At 53.2% G+C, this 20,891-nt stretch overlaps 1 protein-coding gene across 1 annotated transcript in view; it reads left to right on the forward strand.

Moving 5' to 3' along the window:
• Window positions 1-19,393, forward strand: part of CRIP2 (cysteine rich protein 2) — a 59,924-nt gene extending 40,531 nt beyond the window's left edge. The window contains 6 exon segments of the mRNA XM_032783475.2: window positions 9,876-9,933; window positions 10,675-10,812; window positions 12,621-12,689; window positions 14,476-14,570; window positions 16,376-16,433; window positions 17,297-19,393. Coding sequence (XP_032639366.2) covers window positions 9,876-9,933; window positions 10,675-10,812; window positions 12,621-12,689; window positions 14,476-14,570; window positions 16,376-16,433; window positions 17,297-17,364 — 486 coding nt within the window. The 3' untranslated portion in view covers window positions 17,365-19,393.
• Window positions 19,394-20,891: the final 1,498 nt, after the last annotated feature.

Genomic DNA, 20,891 nt, shown 5'->3' on the forward strand with positions numbered 1-20,891 from the left:
GGCTTGGTGGTTTTGTACTGCTTGTCTGAATCTCTTGGTTCTGGAACCTGGGCTGGATGTCTGATAAAAGTGGACTTTGTTGTGAGGCTTCTGGACCCTGATGCTGCTGATACGGTAGCGAACACTCCAGTTAAAGTTGCAGAACAGAACCATTTCTGTTGTAACCCCCGTTTCCCCCTCCTTCCCATGCTTGATCTCAGCCGAGAAGAGAACTCTGTTGGGAAACGGGAGCATAGTTCAGTCAACCATTGCAGTTGCTATAACAGAGTGATAAATCTGGCATAGGTGCTGGAACTAAGGGTGATGGGTGTGCTGCTGCACTCCTTGGCTTAAAGTGGTTTACAGTTTGGTTCAATGACTCTCAGCACCTCCCTATACAAATTGTTCCAGCACCCCTGAAATCTGGTCTCCTGTAGCCTGACCATTAGGTATTTCTCCTGCAGATAACTTAAATGGCGAAGAGTTGAAGCTCATCACACTTTGTCCTGAGGCTTGGCATCTTTCCTAAAATTGAGGGGGGACTTAAAACTGAACAAGTTCTAAGAGCGTAGACAATCCCATATGAACTGAAGCTACTAAGCAGAGGCAATTTCTGTTTGGATCTATTTTAAAAAGCAAAAACAGAAGAGAAATTAAAACCAGTTTTGCTTTTCTTTTTTTTTTCTTTCTTTCTTTCTTTTTTTTTTTGAAATTGCCAAAAAGCAGGCAATTAAAAGAATAAAGGTTGTCATGGTAACATTGGCTGGGCCACTTTCACTTCCTGTGTATCTCTGGTATGTATTTAAGAATTTAAGTAGCAATAAGTTAACACATTTAATAAGACAACTGGAATAGAAAACTGCCCATCTGTGCAAGGCATCTGTGTAGGACGGCCTTAGCCTGTCGCTGTGGGCCCTTGGGCTAGATCCTCAGCCCTTGGTATGTCCTTTGGTGCTGCTTCCGCAGAGTAAACAGCCAAACTCCAAGTGATTGCAGTGGGAGTAGGATTGGGCCTCTGTTAGCTTCTCAGAAGTCTGTGTTCCTCTGTTCAAGGCAATAAAGGTGACCCAGGGAGATAGCTGAATGCTTGCTCTGCTCTCTGATTTGTTAATACAAAGCACACTGAAGTTTATCATACACAAGCCTTTCCAGCTGTGTGCTCTCAGCCAGCCACCTGGTGTTCCCTTAAGCCTGTTCCCACTCAGCCTGGTGTTCCCTTAAGCTCCTGTAGTCCTAGTGCCCTTTTAGCGTGTGCTGTGTGATTTCTGTTGGAGGCAGCAGCTGGTTAGGGTAGGGAACCCATGTGAGGCTCAGTGGTTCTGCCAGGCCTTTTCTGCTGCATTATGCCCTCTTCCCTGCTCATGGAACCAAAGCCACCTCCTCATTTTTAGGCGAGGTTTGCTTGATCTTGCCCCTGCTTGTCATGGGAGATGTGGGTGTATGGAAGAATCTTCAGAAGTGGCTTAGCAGCACAAGCCCCATTGCAAGTCACCGAGGCACATTTGAAAATCCACCATGCAGTGCACATAACTGGTGCTAGACACTGGACCTTTGTAGCTCCAGCGTAGCCTTCTGCCCTTGAGGAGCTGGACCTCTGAGTAACAGACTAGGCTGAGCTCTGCCACTGGGAGCTGTCTGTTGTCAGGATCACCCTTGCTCCCACTGCACTGCTCACATGCTTTCCCATCTGGTCCCATTTGTTTGTTAACCAAGCAACACAGAGATGCTTTGCAATGAAGAACTATCTAAGAGAAGTCTCTGAGTTCAGGATGATGCCGGTTTTCCTCTCTATCTTCCTGTGAGCTAGGGTAAAGGGCCAGTGATTTGTTGCAAAGCTTGTGTCTTTCTGCTCAGTTTTCCTTTCTTGCAGCCTGCGAGCCCCTCCCCGACAGCTGACAATCCCATTTCTGTCTCAGTGGGTTTGGCTCATTGGCTTCTTCCTTGTGTTTTTAACAGAACCCAGGCCAAGAGAACTGTACTGTGATTATTGCTTCTGCCTCTGTGCTTCGGCATCTGCTGTTGTTACAGTCCTTATGCTGCAGTGGCAACTACTGCAGGCAGATGTGAGAAGAGTGGCGCGTGGGTCTATGTCAAGCTGTTCTTTGTCTTGGAGACAGATTTATGGCATTCTGTTTTGTATTAAGACTGAATTCACATGACACTTTACCTGTTTGTAGCTGTTTTAAGATCTGTCAGATTTCCATGCTCTGCTGCTCGAGTAGCAGAGCCTGTGTCGGAAAGTGGTTCCTCTTGGCCTGTATTCCCATCCTGGAAAGCTGGTATGGGGGGAGCTGCTGGGAACAGTGTGTGCTGTGTCCATGTCCAGAGGTGCACACGGAAGCCTGGGGAGTCCCTGATGGGGACCTGGCAGAGCTTAGCAGAAAGCAGCCTTCTCAAATGTCTCTGCTAAATCCAGCTGAAGCCAGTGTCAGAATAAAAATGGAAGGAGGAGGCTTTAGCTGCTTCCATGAACGGCAAACTGCTGCCTCAGCCCACGGCAATGGCAGAGATGGCATGCCTGGAACAGGAAGGCTTCCTTTTCCCAGTGCCCTCCAGTCTTCACCTGGAGGGGAGGAAAGGGGAGAGTTTGTGCCATCTTGCTCAAAGTGGAGGAGGTCTTTCTCTCTCCAAGGCCAGGTATAGCTTTGTGCTGGGCTTACGCAGTCTTTGAAGTCTGGCCAAAGCACATAGGGGCTGAGCTGCAGGTGTCCTTGATCCAGGGACTAATTTGCCAGGACTTTACCAGAGTGCTGAGAATCCACCCATGGTCTGCATGAGAATAGACTGTTTTGTGTAAATTGAGGATCTGTGTCCCTGGAAGCTGGTCTGGTCTCTGCTCTCAGGGCTGTCCCTCTTGGTGTTACTGCAAACAGTGTCCTGTCCTGGGCTAGGTATGCTGCAGCTGATGGGCCACCTAAAGGACTTTCTGGCCAGCCAAGATAGTGTCAGTTATGGTAGGCTGGCAAGCTGCATTGGCCCATCCTGAGGCCTGGTAAGCCCACTTCTCCTCTTGTGCGAGCCCTGGCTATAGGAACAGTAGGAATGGCCAGACTGGGTCAGACTCGAGGTCAATCCAACCCAGGCTCCTGTCTCTGGCAGAGGCCAGCACTAGATACCACAGAGGAAGGTGCAATAACTCCATAGTTAATATTCCTTGGACTAGGGCAGGGGTAGGCAACCTATGGCACGTGTGCCGAAGGTGGCACCCGAGCTGATTTTCAGTGGCACTCACACCAGGTCCTGGCCACTGCTCCAAGGGGTTCTGCATTTTAGTTTAATTTTAAATGAAGCTTCTTAAACATTTTAAAAACCTTATTTACTTTACATATGACAATAGTTTAGTTATATATTATAGACTTACAGAAAGAGACCTTCTAAATGACGTTAAAATGTATTACTGGCACGGCACGCGAAACCTTAAATCAGAGTGAATAAATGAAGACTCGGCACAACACTGCTGAAAGGTTGCTGACCCCTGGACTAGGGACTTCCAGGCTCCCCTGGGCAGCAGTGAGCTAGCATAGTCCCTTGTACGCAAAGGCCGCTGCTGTGTGGCATTGCTTCCTCAGGCTGCAGATGGGGGTAGGGTGACCATATCTGACCATATTTCCCAAAGGGAAAACAGAACACCACATGGGGCTAACCTGAATGCGGCCCCCCCACCCCAGCACAAGTCTGGCCCATGCTGCTCACCCAAACCCCCCTTCCCACGCTGGACTGGTGTCGCTGCTTGCTCAAGCCCTGCCTGCCCGCCCGAGCCTTGCCTCCCTGGACCCTGCGTGAGGCTGGCATCACTGCTTGCCACCCCACATGTTCCTCCGCACCCTAATTTTTGACAAAAAACTTTTTGATCAAGTTGGCAAGAGCAAATGGGACAAATGCCCGTGTTTGCCAAAAAGGTCGGGACGGCCAGGACAGGGCTTAAAACGGGATTGTCCTGGCCAAACCGGGACGTATGGTCACCCTAGATGGGAGGAGCGTCCATGGGGAAACACTGTCTCTTCCTGATGGTGCAGGGCAGCAGGCACTGGGGAATGGGAGCCTGAAACCTGGCATGTGACAACTGCTGCGCAGCCTGCTGGGTCTTCAGGACTGAGCACCGTAGACAAATGCTGGGATGGCTGTGGCTCCTGCAGGGTGGGGAGGAGGTGTGAAGCTCTGTCGTGCCCCCCTCCCCCGCCCCTCCAGTGCAGGTGGCGCGAGTGCAGACAGAACAGGCCATGGCCTCAAGGGCTCTGAACTGAAAGATGCTCTCTGGGAACCGGCCCATCCTGCCCAGCCAGGAGAGTGAAGCCGGAAGCAAGTGATTATGGGGGACACTGGAGAGTCTTTCACTCAGTTCTGAGCCTGGAGCACCCAGTGCAGCGCTGGAGAAGGTGGCTCCGAGGCACACCTGCTTACACTCGGGGATGAGGGGATCCCAGCTGTGACAACACTGTGGAATAGAAATGAAGAGCGACAGGTGGGGCTGTCCAGGCAGGCTGTCCAGGCATGCCCCATAGAGGAGAGTTCTTGATCCCAGTTGTGGACCGGGATTCTCGTGAGGAAGACGGACAGGGCTGTCGTGGGCTGGAGCTCCTGTGGGGAGGACGGACAGGGCTTTGCTGTTGTGACCTGGGGTGTAATCATTGGATGCCCTCAACATCAGGGAGGATCCTGGGCTAGCTCAGGCTTTTCCCTCTCACATTGTCAGGGGTGTGGTGCTGGGACCTGTGCATGGCTTGCATTGTTCCAAAGCATGGTGTGCTGGCACAAGTCCTTCCTGCCCATCTCTTGCTCACTTGCTTTTTGCTCTTGCTTGCTCTTTTGCTGAGTGCTCCTCTGTTTAGAAACCCAGGACCCTGCCAGACCTCAAGCAGGACAGCCTGAGCCCAGTGAATAACAGTCCCTGAGCAGTGAGGGACCCAAGAGCAGCCGCTTCTGCTCTCGGGCTGACCTAGGAATCCTGGTTTCTAGGGGAAGTTCCTAGCTGTTTGGAGCTTGATTCGAACACTGAAATGGGAGGATGGGGATGTAGGTCCTGTCAGCAATGACATTTGGTTGGTGCTGGGCAGTGCTTGGGGTACAGAGAGCCCAGGGGATGTTTGTGGCTGTCTTTTTATGTTACTTTAATCTTTGCTCTTATATACACCATGACCAAAGCTTGGGGCTGTGGAGTCTTTGATCTGTGTCTCAGTCTCTGGTCCTGGGATTGGAGGAAGAATCTTCCAGTCCAGACATGCTCTTCATCCCCCTCCCTAGCGCAGACCCTGCACTGCCATCTGGGGCTGGGTGGGGTCGATCACAGCTCCTTGCACCACTGCAGGAGAAAGTGTGGTAGCTGAGGCTTGAGGATGACTGGCAGAGCTGTTAGTGGGACCCAAGTCTGGAATTGCAGTGAGTGATGCAGTTCAGCATGAAATGTATTGGTGAGAAGATGTGGGAGGGAGGGGAGAAAGAGGGGCTTAGAAATGGGATAGTGAAGTACGGGAGGGTGGTAAAGAGCAGAATGGAACAGCAGGGGGTGCTGCAGGTCAAAGGCAGGTGTGTTGGGAGTGTGGAGCAGTGCTGGCAGAGCTGGGGTGCTGCATTGACTTCTAGTCAGACTTGTCCTGAAACCAAGTAATGAACATGCTGCAGCAAATAGAACAATTTTTGGGGTGTGAAATGTGTGCAAAATCTCAGTGCGTTTAAACCAGCAAAGCAACATGACACGCAAAGTGTCTTGCACCTCTGCCCCTGCCAAGAAGGCTGAGAGTGCCCAGTGTCTGGGAGGAGCAGAACGCTTCTGTTGGTGACTCACTCGAGAAGCATGTGCTTTGGTTCTCCAGTGTCCCATCTGGATGGGCCCAGGCCTTCCAGTTTGCTGCATGAGAGGCAGTGAATTCCACATTTACCAAGGAGACAGACACATGGCCAATTGACTTCCTTTTTGGTTCTGTGCAGAGCCGTTTGTGCTCAGCATCCCAGCCCTTGCAGAACCCAGCTGCCAGAGCCCACAGATACTTTCTCTTTTCTTTGACTCGCTTCCCACTTTCTGGTGGGAAACTGCTGCCGGGAGCTGGAATAACATTATCTTCTGCCTGCTGGCTGTCCCAGCCCCTGTCCGTCCCCCCTCAGCCCCCCCCCCATCAATGGCAGCACATATGGCCCAGTCCTCGTGATAAGAGTGTGACATAAGGGGGGAAAACTCGCTCCTTATCACTCTGTCCAGAGAGAAGACTGCTTTTCCTCTAAGCAATCAGCCCCTGTTTGATAATGTGAGCAGATAAGGGCTCTGAGGAGGCAAGCACCACAGCAACCATGCCAGGGGAGGGACCCTAGGAGGGAATGGTATCATGGCCTCCTGGGGATGTTCTCTCTTTGCTTTGCTAGTGAGACTGGGGTGCAGCATGGAGGTGAGGGAAATGAGGGCAGCAGAGGGAGAGTGGCATGATTGATATGATTCAGGGTAGATGTGTTGTGCATGAGTGAGTTATGCATGGTCTCAAATGCAGGCTGATAATACCTTATCCCAGTCCTTACCCCTGCACATGCCGCTATGTTGCAGAAAAGCTATTTAGAAACTTGGAGGATATTTTTGTTTGTTTGTTTTTAAATGGACTGGCCCCACTCTGCCTTCAAGATCACTGGGAATTGCTGAGATTTTGGGAGGGGTTTTCATTCCATACGTTTTCAAACAGGCCTTTTTTTTTTTTTAACCTTTGAAATTTTCAGCTGAATCTTTTATTGGTTTTCTTTATGTTTGTTTCAAAAGAAATGCATTTGGAAAATATCCCATGGTGTGACTAAACTGACCAATCGGATTCGGAAATTAAAATACCCAAAAATCAATTAAGACAGATGAGCACCAAAAAATGAAGCTATGTTGCGGCTCCACAGGCTGCACAGCAAAGGGTGACAAAATTCAAAACAGAGAACTGGAGCTATGGACATTCCGTCTGCTGATAATCAGGCCAATTAGTTAGGGATCTATATATGGATTTAGGTGTCTCACTTTAAGCACCGAAGCTTGAAAATCTGACCTCTGTTTATATATACAAACTCCTCATCTCCAAGTCTAAAAGTATTGTAGTAATAACACAATCTGAACTCCACAGTAGATGGAAGTCACTTAAAATAAATGGTCCAGTCTCGCCAAGATGACGCAGTTTGGCTCCCAAGACATTAAATAATTCCCCAAAATAAGCATATAAACAAGAGAAGTCCAACCTGCAGAATACGTTAAAAAGCAAAATCGTATGTCACCGGATCCATGTGTCATGTTGCAGAGTTTCAGCTGACAGCCCGTGCCCATGGGTTCTGGTGTGCCTTCTCTTCATGTGGTTGTTTTATGGTGAAATTGAATTCGTTTGGGAGATATGTAAACATGAAACCCCCAGAATATTCACTGAAGTGGATGCCCAGGGCTGTGTATTTAGAGTGTTAGTTATTGAAATTGATACTCTGATTGGTTCTGGATTCAGTTGCATGTAGCCCTGAGGTACCTGAAGGAGGGCACAAGGTGCCAGTGACAGCCCACTTACGTTTGGTTCAGTTAGTGCTTTGTGGCAGGTCTCTGGAGGGGGACTCCACAATTTCAGCACTGGGGCCTGGGCGGGGTGGGCTGTATGGGTTACCAGCGGTGAGTTTGTGTTATGGGTCCCTCTCAGTGTTGATCTACACAGGATATTAGTCTATAAGAGCCCTCAGCGACAGGAGCTTGGTTCTTGAGCTCACACTGTAGCCATTCATGCTTCCAGGCTCTGGATTTTTCTGATTCGGTCCCCTGGTGTGATGACCATCACGTGCTCACTGCAGACACGGGGATGTAAACCTGATAATCTATCTAGGGCCCTGCAAGGTCCCCTCCATCATCACAGTATTTGAGCACCTCAGTCTTCAATGTGTTAGACCTCACTACCGCCCGGTGGGTCAGGGCAGGGCAGTGCTGTTATCCCATTGTACAGGTGGGAAACTAAGGCACAAAGTGACTAGCCCAAGGTCATACAGGGGATCTGGGGCAGGGCAGGAATTGAACCTGGGTATCTAGAGTCCCAGGATAGTGCTGTGAGGAAAGCCGGCAGGCGATTGGTGTTACTCTAGATCAGGAGTGGGCAAACTTTTTGGCCAGAGGGACACATCTGGGTATGGAAATTGTACAGTAACTCCTCACTTAAAGTTGTCCTGGTTAACGTTGTTTTGTTGTTACATTGCTGATCAATTAGGGAACATGCTCGTTTAAAGTTGTGCAATGCTCCCTTCTAATGTTGTTTGGCAGCCGCCTGCTTTGCCTGTTACTTCCAGGAAAAGCAGCCCATTGCAGCTAGCTGGTTGGGGCTTGGAACCAGGGTGGACCGGCAGCCCCCCTATCATCTCCCTGCTCCCCTAAGTTCCCTGTGGAGCAGCTGCCTAGCAGGCTAGCAATTGCAGCTGTCCCTCCCCCACTGCCATGTGCTGCTCCTGTCCTCTGCCTTGGAGCTGCTCCCCGAGACTCCTGCTTACTGTGCGGGGGGGAGGGGAGAAGAGGGGGGCTAATGTCAGGGTGTCCCCCTCCCCCCTGCTCCTGCACTCTGCTTAACCCATCTTCCATAGAGCAGGGGGGACACACCAGGTCTCAGGATGGAGGGAGCTTGCAGCAGTGTGTTTGTCTGTGATGTCTCCCCTCCCTCCATTCCTTCTGTCTTGTTGAGTGAGAGATTTAACCCTTGAGGGCTCAGACAATTGCTAGTTCATCATTTAGCAGTAAGGGAAATATCCCACCCTCTGACTCCTCCACCTCAACCAAGCTTCACAATCATCACTGTGTACCTGTATTAAATTGTTTAAAACTTATACTCTGTGTGTGTGTGTGCACGTGTGTGTATATGTATATATAGTCTTTTATCTGGTGAAAAACATTTCCCTGGAATCTAACCCCCTCATTTACATTAATTCTTATGGGGAAATTGGATTTGCTTAACATCGTTTCGCTTAAAGTCACATTTTTCAGGAACAGAACTACAACGTTAAGTGAGGAGTTACAGTATGGTGGGCCTTGAATGCTCACGAAATTGGGGTTGGGGTGCAGGAGGGAGTGAGGGCTCTGGCTGGTGATGCGGACTCTGGGGTGGTGCCAGAAATGAGGAGTTCAGAGTGCAGGAGGGGGCTCTGGGCTGGGGCAAGGTGCTGGGGTGCAGGGGGATGAGGGCTCTGGCTGGGGGTGCAGGCTCTGGGGTGGGACTGAGCGGTTTTGGGGTGCAGGAGGGTGCTCCAGTCTGGGATCAAAGGGTTCGGGGGGTGGGAGGGGGATCAGGGCTGGGGCAGTAGGTTGGGACATTGTGGGGGGCGCTCAGGGGTGTAGGCTCCGCTTGGCGCTTACCTTAAGCACTGCTTCCAGGAGCTGTGCAGAGCTGAGGCAGGCACGGGTGGAGTGGCCGCCAACTGCGCTCCTCAACTGGTGCACGGGAGCAGGACAAGCCCCAGACCCTGCTCCCCAGCAGGAGCTCGAGGGCTGGATTAAATCAACTGGCAGGCTGGATGTGGCCCATGGGCCGTAGTTTGCCCAACCCGTGCTCTAGCTGAAGCTGATGGTGGGCAATGGGATGCATTCTTGGGCAGGGCTGGGGGTCTTTTGTGAGGAACATTGTACATAAGAGAGAGTGCAATACCTCTTGCTGTGAAGTTCCCTCCCCTTACCCAGAATGCTCTTCCTCTCTCTATAAACTATTTGACTAGTATGTGCAACAGGACTTCCTTAATGTTGGTCCACAAATTCATTCCCTTTTTGTCTCTTTGTGTATATTTTACAGACACTTAAAGAATGTAAGCTCCCGCCTCTCAGTAATGCCTGGTATGGCAGCTAGTATGTCCCAGGGCTTGGTGACTGGCACTAGAGATGTCAGGGGAAATGCCCCTGCTAACCTCCGTTCCTAATGCCCCTTCTCTCTCTCCCTCAGCATGATGGGAAGCCCTTCTGCCACAAGCCATGCTATGCAACGTTGTTCGGACCAAAAGGTACGTATTCCTCCTGACCAGCCTCCCCTTCATATGAAAAATGGACGCCCAGAGGCAGAAAGATGAATGCTGCCCATTTTCAGGGCTGCAGTGATTCACGCAGCTATTTAGAACACTTGTCCTATCCTAGGTTTTAACAGGAGAGTTTCGGGCCCTGATAACTGCCCCAGACTCAGAGCAGCATAGGCCAAAGCTGCGTGAGGGATTCTTCCAGGGAAATCCAAAGAGCCACCATCTCAGCACTTCACAGCCCCAAACCCCACATTGAGCGGCTCCAGATTGGCAGTGAGTTCAGTGGAACTTGCTCTTCACAGAGCTGGAGGTTAGATGTTTCAGGGGAGAAGTCACGACAGCTCCCCTGCAAACCACAGGAAGGGCTGGTCACTCAGACAGCATTGCCCTCCAGGAGGTAAAATAGTCTCAGGAGAGAGCCGCGTGGGGCAGAGCTGTGGTGGGTGACTAGCTCCAGCTTGTGGATGGGAGAGGGGCCAGGAAGCCATTTGTGGTGTGCTGCAGACATGCCCCCTTCCCAGCTGCACATCTCAGGAAGGTGCAATGAGAGGATGTGTCTCTGGGCCAGCAGAGCAGGAGAGCTGGAGAGACCAGCGGCTCCCGCTGGAGCTGGGAGTGCAGGCTGGCCAAGGCTTGCCTTTCGTAACGGCCCTGTGTCCTGGGAGAGGAGGAAAGCCCAGAAGAGTGTCTTGGATCCAACAGCCACAAACGCTGATACTCCTGTTGCAGGTGTGAATATTGGTGGAGCTGGCTCCTATATCTATGAGAAGCCTCAGATGGAAGAGCAGCCAGCTCCTGGGCCCATTGAGCATGTTTCAAAGGTAGAAGAGAAGAAAGTGAGTGGCCCACCGAAGGGGCCCAGCAGAGGTAAGTAATGAAGGGGGCAAGAGGCTGGAAAGCCAGCATGGCTCTGCGCTCTGCTGTGAGAACCCTGCCAGCTGACCGGGGAACTCTGGCAAGGGGGGCAGATGAGGCAAGGGAGGGCTGGGTGGGGCCGGTAATTAAGACTTCATGGCCCTTGTTCAGACCTGCACTTGGTGCCACTAGCTGCTGCGTGGCCAGGGACTTAGTGCAGTGGCAGTGAAGCTCTGCTGTGAGTGGAATGAGGGTACTAAAATGATTCTGGGTGCTCCCTCTGCTTTGCATGTATTGATTGGAATGACCACTAGGGGGCGTCCATAGCACACAGTGCACATGTCACTGTGGGACTCTCCAGAAGGACCGTGTTACTCCAGATAGGAGCTGCTACAGCCTGCATTCAGGTAGATGTGGGTCCACACCATGGCCTGGATGATAGTACGGTGGGCCTGATTGTGCTCTGGTGGTGGTCTTTCTAGAGACTAGCCCCTATGTTCCTGCTGACATGACACCCGAGGGTTGGGTCAGTGCTATAGCAGGGGGTTGAGAAGGCTTCAGCCCATGGAGCATTTGTGTCCTCGCTGCCTTGCTGAGCTGCTGAAAGAGCTCTTGCAGGACTGCCCTGCATCCGTGCTAGCCCTGTTGGAAGCTGTTTCCAATGCCGTGCCCTTTGGGTACCTACCCCGCAGTTCCTGGCAAAGCTCCCAGAAGCAGCGCGTTTGGGGGTAGCTCAGAAGGCACTGTGGGATAGTAACAGCAGGGCTGTCAGAACTATATCAGCTTGTCCGGGTCCAGACTGGTATCAAACCAGTTCAGAGTGAAACCCCTTAGAGTGAGCTGGATCATAGACCTGTTGAGAGCTCGTCTGCTTTGGCTGCTGCTGAGATGCACAGCTAGGGGTGCTTGGGAGAGACACAGAGGCTAGCTGTGCATCTCCCATGCTGCAACCCCGCCTTGTTAGCTCTGAGGGTGTTATCTCCATATTCATGTTCCACCCAACCTAATCTGCTTAACAGAAATGGCCATGACCGTATGGCTGCAACAGAGCCATCACTCAGGCCTTGGCTACACTGGCGCTTTACAGCGCTGCAACTTTCTCGCTCAGGGGTGTGAAAAAACACACCCCTGAGCACAGCAAGTTACAGCACTGCAAAACGCCAGTGTAAACAGTTCCCAGCGCTGGGAGCATGGCTCTCAGCTCTGCAAGCTAATCCCCACTTCAAAGCGCTGCTGTGGGAGCAAATAATGACATGCGCCAGTGGGCTGTGATCTCCTCTGGTGGAGGATGCAGGGCAGAAGAGAGGGCACTGTTTAATGCAGGCCCTACACTCATTAAAGAGACTGGGGACAGATCTACACTTAAAACGCTGCAGCGAAGATGCTACTACACCATTGGGAGCACGTCTTCCATCAGTGTAGTTAATCCACCTCCGTCAGAGGCGATAGCTCTGTCAACGGGAGAAATTCTGCAGTTGACATAACACTGTCTACACCAGATGTTAGGTCGGTATAATTGCAGCGCTCCTGGAGTATGGATTTTTCACAACTCTGAGCAACGTAGTTACACCCGTGTACATTTATAGTGTAGATCTGGCCTGGCTCTGATCTTTAATGGTAGCTTTAGCCTGTTGATTCTGCAGCGAATGAAAGCCTCCTTTCAAAGGCATGGTTCATTGTTGGTTGCCAGCTGGAGATGATGAGCTCTGAATTTAGCTGGAGAGAGGGCCCATGGATGGTGCAGTAGCACTCGGATGTGTAGGGGGTCCACATAGCAGATTTCTTTAGGATGCTAAAGAAACTCTTCTCTTGTCTTTCAGCCTCCAGTGTCACCACCTTCACCGGGGAGCCCAACATGTGCCCGCGCTGTGGCAAAAAAGTCTACTTCGGTAAGGACTGGGGCAGGCTGGCTCCCTTAGTGTTCCCTGCTTATGCCCCAGGGTCACTTGTTTGTACTATGAGACATTCCTATCAGAGATCAGGGCTAAGTGCTGCACATACACATAGGAAGAGAGAGGCCTTGCCGCACAGCACTTAGAGTCGGTGGAAATAGCTGACAAAAGATTACTAGCCCTGTTTTACTGCTGGGAAGCTGAGGCCCAGAAAGATTGTGACCTGCCCAAGGTCGCATTCCAGCAGTAGAACCCAGGTCACTGAACTGAGGCTTGGGATCCTTAACCATATGGCAGTCCTTCCTCTGCAGGAGGGTTTCAGCTGCTGATATGGGGGGCCTGGAGGATGTGACTGCTTCAGTGGAGGGGGCCTTTGGGGAGAAGGTATCTGGGAGGCTAAGTTTGGGTGAGTCTAAATTGGTTTAAAATCACATTTTTAGCTAAATCGTTGCAGCGCTCTAGGTAGAGGAGCAGACTGTACTGGTAGTAACATGTTTACCTTCTAAATGGAATTGCACCACACTAACAATGGCATGTCTCCAACACACATGTGCTCATACAGTCGCCCACGCAGAATTTGTGAGGCTGTTTGTAACGGTGCCATCTCATGACTTCCACTAATGTTACAAAGGTTTGGGCCACATTCTCTGAAGTCAGTGACATTCTGCCAACAGGGAATTTGGCTCTTTGTTACCTAGGTGAATATTTACATGGTCTCAGGGAGGCGCAGGAGCTGTCACCTCCGAGGGCTGAACTGGGGGAGGCTGATTTTACCCCTTTGCTGCTCCTGTGGTTGAGTAGGAGGCAGCTTTCCTTAAGGCTCAGTAACATGCTCAGCAGCATGTCAGGGTATGGGTGCAGCTGACTCCCTCAAGGGAGAAGGAAAAGACTCTTCAGTAAAGGCCTAAGCTGTTCTTTGCAAAGGTTTCGTGGGATGCTGGCAACACCTCAGCTCTCCAAGAGCAAAGCTTGCCCGTGGAGTGGGTGTTGTGCAGCCTCTTGCCGCTGGAGGCCTGGTTCAAGAGCAGTCTGGCCCAGCCGTCACACTACTGCCAGCAGGTTTCCCTCTTGGCCATAGGCACCGACTTCGTGGGTGCTCCAGGGCTGGAGCATCCACGGGGGAAAAATTGGTGGGTGCACTGCACCCACCAGAAGCTCCCTGCCCTGCCCCTCCCCCCCCGCCCCAACTTGCCTCCGCCTCCTCCCTTGAGCGCATCGCCGGGTCCTGCTTCTCCCCCCCGCCCCAGCACTTGTGCCACGGAACAGCTGTTTTGCACAGCAAGCCTGGGAGGGAGTGGAGAGGAGGGGGAATGCAGTGCGCTTGAGGGAGGAGGCGGAGTTGGGGGGAGACTTTGGGGCAGGGGTGGAGTCGGGGTGGGGGTTGGCCCGGTGGGGGGGCACAAGCACCCACTGGCACCGAAAAAAGTTGGTGCCTGTGCTCTTGGTTTGACCTAGACACGGGCTCTTTGGGCAGCAGGGCTAGGGGGTAAGAGCCTGGCAGCTGTGGGAGCTGTGTGTGAGCACTGAGGCTCTCTTGCACCATGGCTAAGAAGGGGGCAGTTCTCAGGTGAATGCTTCCCTAGTGTGGCCAACTGGGGCATCTGCAAGATTACCCACAATCCCTTGGGCGCCCCATCGGGGTGGTCTCAGCCTGCCTGTAGCTGTGTGGGTTGCTGCCAGGGGGCGAGCTCATGCTGTGGAAGCCCTGGCTCGGACATGTTCATGCCAAGGCAGGGAGCGAAGAGCTCCCACTGGAATATGTCCCTTCTTGTCTCTGCTCCAGCTGAGAAGGTGACTTCACTGGGGAAGGACTGGCACCGCCCCTGCCTGCGCTGCGAGCGCTGTGGCAAGACTTTGACCCCTGGCGGCCACGCGGAGGTAAGAACTGAGCACATGCTGTGATCTGTTTGCCCCATGTGTGCTGTGGTGCAGTCTTTCGCTGCCACCACCTCCTTCCACTCACACTGGTGCATGTGCATGTTCAGGCTAGTGAGGGATGGGGTTAGACCTCTGGACTGAATATTTCATTCCCCTGTCCCTCTTCCGATTGCTGCCTTTGCAGCAGTGATGGCCCATACCCTGGGGGGCAGTGTCTGGAATTGGGCTGCATCCAGCTGTGATCCTGGTGTGACCCACATGATAAAGCTGATCACCCAGACAAGAGGAAGGGATATGTTGCGGGAGCTGGTCTCAGCTCTGGAGCAGAATCCTTGCACCCCTGGCTAGCATCCCATCTGACCCTCCCACCTCACTTCACACACTTGCTGCTCAGCTGGGCACAGCCCCCTGCTTCTCTCTCAGCTTGGCCAATGGCTTTTTCGCCTGTGATCTCTCCCCAGTCCTTGGTGCTCACTGCCCGCGCCTGGGGATCACCAGGGACTGCAGTGGCCACGGACCCCTAAGACAGAGTCAGTCATCTGAACGCATGCTGGCTGGCTAATTGTCTGGTGGTTTGGGGACTCCAGGTGGCAGAACCAGGCCAGTAGCCAGAATCCTGTATGCTAGGAGCTAGGCCTGGGCTCGTGCGGTGTAAAGGGATAAAAGCTGTACTGCAGTGTGTCCAATCCCCCGGAGCTGATCTGTTGTGGTGTCTCCCATGTGCTCGGTGTGATGAGAGTGGAGTGCAGGGCTACTAGGAGCAGTCCTGGGCCTCTGGTGGCCGGAAGGCTTTTACCTCTGCTTCCCCATTGTTGCTGGAGAAGATGGGGAGCTTCAGACTCCAATCACTGCCTGCATCCAGATTCCAGCCACCGCCGCAGGCCCCTTCCACCCCGACTGCTCCTGCTCTGACAGGTTCAGGGCCTTGGCCTCTCTCCTGGGAGGATGCTGCTGTCAGGCAGCATTTCTGGCCCTGCAGCATTGGAGGGGAGGGCTGCACAAAGGGCATGGCCTGTGTTGGACAGAGACCTGTGTGCAGTGGGTAGACAGTGCTCACGGCCTGCATGGCCATGTGGCAGCGGCTGCAGTGGGGGCAGGACAGAGCCCCGTGACGTTCTGTTCCCCCCACCCCCCAGGGATGGTCTCACAGGAATAGCTGCACCCCATAATTTCATCCCAGGGCTGGGGAGCACTCTCCACATTTGTGAACTCAGCACTTCTCCTGCCATTGCGTGCTCCAGCGATCCCAGGCGTGCCCACCAGAGGACAGACTGCATTTAAATAGAAAGCTGGGGCGGTTGGCTGGGGGCAGCCCTGGCTGATGGAAGGCGAATGCGGACACGCGGGGGAGGTTCCCATTGCTCAGCGCTGCTGGACTGCTCGCAGGACAAAGGGCTTTGTGGATCAAAGTGACGCACGACATCAGTCTGTGCTCGGTGCTCCAGGCGTGAGGGACTGTCTGTGCCACGGAGGGCAGGTTCCAGGGGCAGGCGGGCAGAGCAAGTGCTGCGCTAGCAGGGAGACAGCAGCCCAGGCCTGGGGGCACTGGCAGAGCTGTCAGGGGGCCAGGGTTGTGGTAGCAAACCAGCCCCATGGGGAGCTTCAGGGCAATGCAAATTGAGTGATGTCTCTCCAGGAGCCCCGTGCAGTTGGAGTAGGATGCTGCTGAGGAGCCCCCCCCAGTGCGCTACCATGGCAGGGCTGTGCCCCGGGAAAGGGCAGGGCGAGTGGCCATCTGCATCGTGTTCTTCTGCACCTCTTGGGTTGGGTGGCACTGACGTGTGTCTTGCTTTGCTCCCTCACAGCATGACGAGCAGCCATACTGCCACAAGCCCTGCTACGGGATCCTCTTTGGGCCAAAGGGTGAGTGTGCTGCACGGAACAGGAGCTGCTGGAGGAAGGGCAGGAAGTGTCCAGAGGCCAGAATGGAGGGTGGGGAATGGGTTTTCCTCAATGAATCCCTAAGGAGAGGGGTAGGTTGGAGTGTGGGGAGAGGGACGGGGCATGAGGCACCTGTCAGCAGTGACTGGGCACACTGCCTCTGCAGGATATTCTCCCATCCCCGGTTTCAGTTTGTAGGCCCCGGAGCAGATCGCCCATGGGGGTACATCAGGGTGCCCTGGCACATCCAGTACATCCAGAGGCTCCAGGAGGGAGGGCAGCCCTTTGCTGACTGTGCTACAGCCTTTGCCCAGGACAGGGGAAGTGTTGTGGGGTCCATGGATGAAACCCGAGGCTTGCTGTGTTTTGGAACCCAGCCAGCAGAACGCAAATTGAGCACAGTCCCCTAGCTCCCTCTAGGGGCCAGGGCCAGGGGGTGCATGGGGCTCAACTGGGCAAGGATCCTCTGGCTCCTTGGTGAGGGCCTTGTGCAAATATTTCCCCTACTGCTCAGCCCCCACTTTTCCATTGACCCTTCCTGACTATCTCCTCCCCTACGCTCCCAGCCTGTGGAGTGGTGAAACCTCGGCAATGGGGCGTGGTTCCCTAATGTGGGAGGACTGGCTGCTTGCACTACTGGATCCCAGGCAGGGATGGCCAGGTTCTTGGCCTTCCACTCACCCTCATTCCCTTTTCTGACCTTTCCCATCCATTTGTCCCCGGCCTCCACGGCTGTTTTGGCTGGGGCTCTGCACAGCCCCCAGGCTAAGGGGAGGTATCTGCAATCAGCACCCTGCCTGGCTATCCTGGCCCTGCCCTTACATGGGGCTCTTTCTCTGTTGTAGGAGTGAACACTGGAGCTGTTGGAAGTTACATCTACGATAAAGACCCCGAAGCAAAGGACCAGCCCTAAGGAGCTTGCTGCCTCCCTCCTGCCCGCCCGCCCGACACAGGCCACTCACACTGCTCCCTCTTTCCTCAGCTCCCTTCTGTAGAAATAGCTTAGCTCCAGGACAGCCAAGCCGTGCACTGGAGCCGCCCTGAGCCTGGCTGGCCACAGAGCTGTGCTCCCTGCTGTTTGTATTCTGGGCGGGGCGGTCCCGCCCTCGGGATTTTATAATATAATATAAGCTTTGATGTTAAAGACAGAAGTAGAAAGTGTCTCTGGTTGCTCCCAATGTGCCTGACTTTCCTGAGCTCTCCCATGGGATTCCTTGTCCCTCAGGCCCTCAGTCCCCTGCCAGCCATGGGATGGAGGCTTCCTGGGCATGACTGATATGCACCTGGCATCGCAGTTCATGGTAGCCTCTCCAAGCGAGCCCATCAGCAGGCCCTGGATGATGTGCAGCAAGTGCAGGCTCATGCTGTGCTGCAGGCTGGGGCAAGCTCTGTCCCAGATCATCTGTATCTAACAGCAGCTCCTTTCACTGCTGAAGTTCCAGTCGCAAGCAGGAGGACAGAGCCCACTCCCCCCGGTAACATGGGATGGGGTGGAGGCAGGCAGGATTCGTGTGGGGGGATGTCACATGGGGAGATCAAGTGCCCCCTTCAGCTGGTGCCCCCCTTTGTGTCCCTCCCATGAGTCACCTAGCCTTGAGCAAATGGTCCGTGGGCTGCCAGCCCTCCCGCTGGGTTTGGCCAGTGGCTGCTGGAATTCTGGGGAGGCCCAGGAACAGATGGCCCACTGGCTGTGTAGGACGGCAGTCTTGCACCTCAGAAACTGTTGTGTTAAGTGTGGGAGTCATTCCTTAAGCAGGTGTTCTCTTCAAGCCCAGGGAGATTGCTTTGGGCTCCATTGTGCCCTCAGTCTGTGAGCTCTGTGCACACACCATGTAGTTGCTCGCCTGCTCGTGTCCTTGCCTGGAGCAACGGGCAGAGCCCGGGCTCAGCGTCCTAGCTACTGGTGGGTTACAAGGCCATATGGCCTATGTTCCTTTCAGTCCTGCTGTAGGTGACCATGCCAGCCTGGTGCTGATGGGCATGGGTGTCCCATTTCTGGCATCCGCGCGCTCTGCTGTGTTGTTCAGGGCTAGCATCTCCTTGGCCCTGAATCCCACCCACCCACCTTGTTCTCTGCAGCAGGTGGCAGAATTGGGAGCTTGGACTCTGGGAACAGCTGAGATGTACATGTGTGATGCCAGCCCCTGGTATGTAGACTGCATGCCCATTCCCAACAGCTGAGAGCAACTTAGTGCACTTTCGGGGCTGTCTAAACAGCTGCTTCTCTGCTCTGTGCTGCAAGGAGCGGTCAATCCGTGTGATCCCAAATGTGTTCACTGTGGCGCTGAGTTTGGCTTGGGAGCTGAGGGTGCTGCTGTGGGTGCACATGTACTCCAGCCTGCACCCCCAGTAACATTGAACTTTGCAGTGCACTACATCCAGGACCATAGGAGGGTCCCTGTGACGTGGGCCCTGCAGAGGAGGGAAATAAATGCTAGCCTGTGTGGGAGGAGGAGCGCAGGTCCCATGTCTGTGCCATACAGCACACTATGGCCATGGTAAGGGAATGGGTTGGGAGGGGCTGGTGGGAGAGTCAGGGGTGTTGGGACAATGGCTGGAAGTCGGCTGAGTGGTGTGAAGTGTGCAGGGCTCCCACCTTCGCCCTCTCGGAGGAGACTCTTTGTGGTGTGTGTGTGTTTTTTAGTCTATTTATAAGTGAACAGAAATGTGCTTTCTGCTTCGGTGAATGGTGTGCACTCCCCAGGTCACCCCCCAGATCACCTGCACTGGCCATTCACACTGACCCCCTAAGAGGGAATTGGGAGCAAATCTACAGAGCTTGTGCTCTGCCTCCAGCCTGGCCTGTCGCCCTAGACTAATGTAACCTACAGGGCCAGCTGCCATGCTCCCACCAGGTACAGGCCAACCAGAATGCACCTGAAGCAAGCCAGCAAAACTGATGTCCTGTTGTTATTGCTGACAATAAAAGTTTTGAACAACAAGCCGCGTGGTCTGATTATGTGGGGTATGTGGTCCTTGCTGTCTGTCACTCAGGTTTATCACATATCCAGCTCTGAGTTAGAAGCCTTTGCTCCCCTGAGGTGACCTGGAAAAGCAGACAACTAGTGGCACTGTACGTGTCTCAGCTGCTTCGTGATGGAGAGGCAGCATCTTGGACTGGGGGTTATTCCTGGTTCTGCCACTTCCCAGCTGGTTGACCTTGTGCAAGACCTCGTGCCTCAGTTTTCCGTTCCCACCATTTCTCATGTCTGTTTAGAAATGCTCTTGAGGACAGGGACTGTCACACGGTATCTGTGCAGCGCCTAGCACAATGGGTTGTTGATTTCAGTTGGACCCATGATGCTAGCATAATACAAAGGAGGCCTGACAAGTTACGTGAGAGATCCTGGCCTGCTCTACCTTGGGTTCTGGAGAGTTTCTGTCATCACACAGGTCAGGGGGTGTGATTTTTTTTTTAAACCTGGAGTACTGGGGTTCTACCCCCTTCACAGATCCTGCTGTCCCTGGTATCTGGCCCTGAGCGCCGTCAGTAGAAGCTCAGTGGAGCCGACTGTCTCAGCACACTGCTGGCTGGATGGGGGTGATACATGAAGGACTCGTGTTGTACAGTGGGGTTTCTGCTGGAAGTGTCCATTTGGAGGTGGAATATGCAAGAATCGTCCCTTAGCTGCTTCTCATTCTCTGCACCATTTCAGCTCAGTACATGGCAAACAGTCTTAAAATTACTCTGTCATGCTGGCCTGTCTAGCTCCAGCCCCCCCATTTCTGTCACTGTAGGGCTTTACTGTCTACTCAGATGCTGCCCCAGTAGGGTACATGGAGCTTCAGATCAAAGAAGCGTCCTGGGAGATGCTAGGGAATGGATGCAGTGTAACTGATACCTGGAGCAGAGCAGTGCTAGGTGCTGTACCAGCCAAGCAGTGAGGTCTGAAACCCCCCTGCCTGAGTTCCCAGTGCTTGGCTATGGGCATTTCCCCCTTCTGTATCCTGGTCAGGGAAAGGATCCCTGGAGCAAATGCCCTGCCCACGCTCTGCTAAGTTGCCTTCATTTATTTCCTGAGCTCTCCAAAGGAACATCTCAAACCCTCTACGGAGGCCCTTTGAAATTCATTTCCCTGAGTGGATCTGGCAGGCCGGGGCATAGACCTGCTCTTCTCCCTAGGGCCTGCGGGAGCCTTACCTGTTCCCGAGCCTGCGGATTTCACTGTGGCAGCTTCATCGTCCTTCCCTTGTTTGCCATGGATGCAGAGAAGCAGCCCCGTAAGGTTCTCTCTCTACAGCAGTGGTCCCCAACCTTTTTGTGGCCAGTAGCACATTCATGTTTTCAGAAGACTGTGGTGAGTGTCAACAATTTTTCAAAGCTTATTTTGTACGAAAAAACATCATATTTAATATGGCATAATATATGAATCCATAAGACAAAAAAGTAATTTTACATGTAAAAGGCATTAATTAAATGATTTGGCAATTACTTACCGT

The sequence above is a fragment of the Chelonoidis abingdonii genome, chromosome 7, assembly GCF_003597395.2.
Source record: "Chelonoidis abingdonii isolate Lonesome George chromosome 7, CheloAbing_2.0, whole genome shotgun sequence".
NCBI lineage: Eukaryota > Metazoa > Chordata > Testudines > Testudinidae > Chelonoidis > Chelonoidis abingdonii.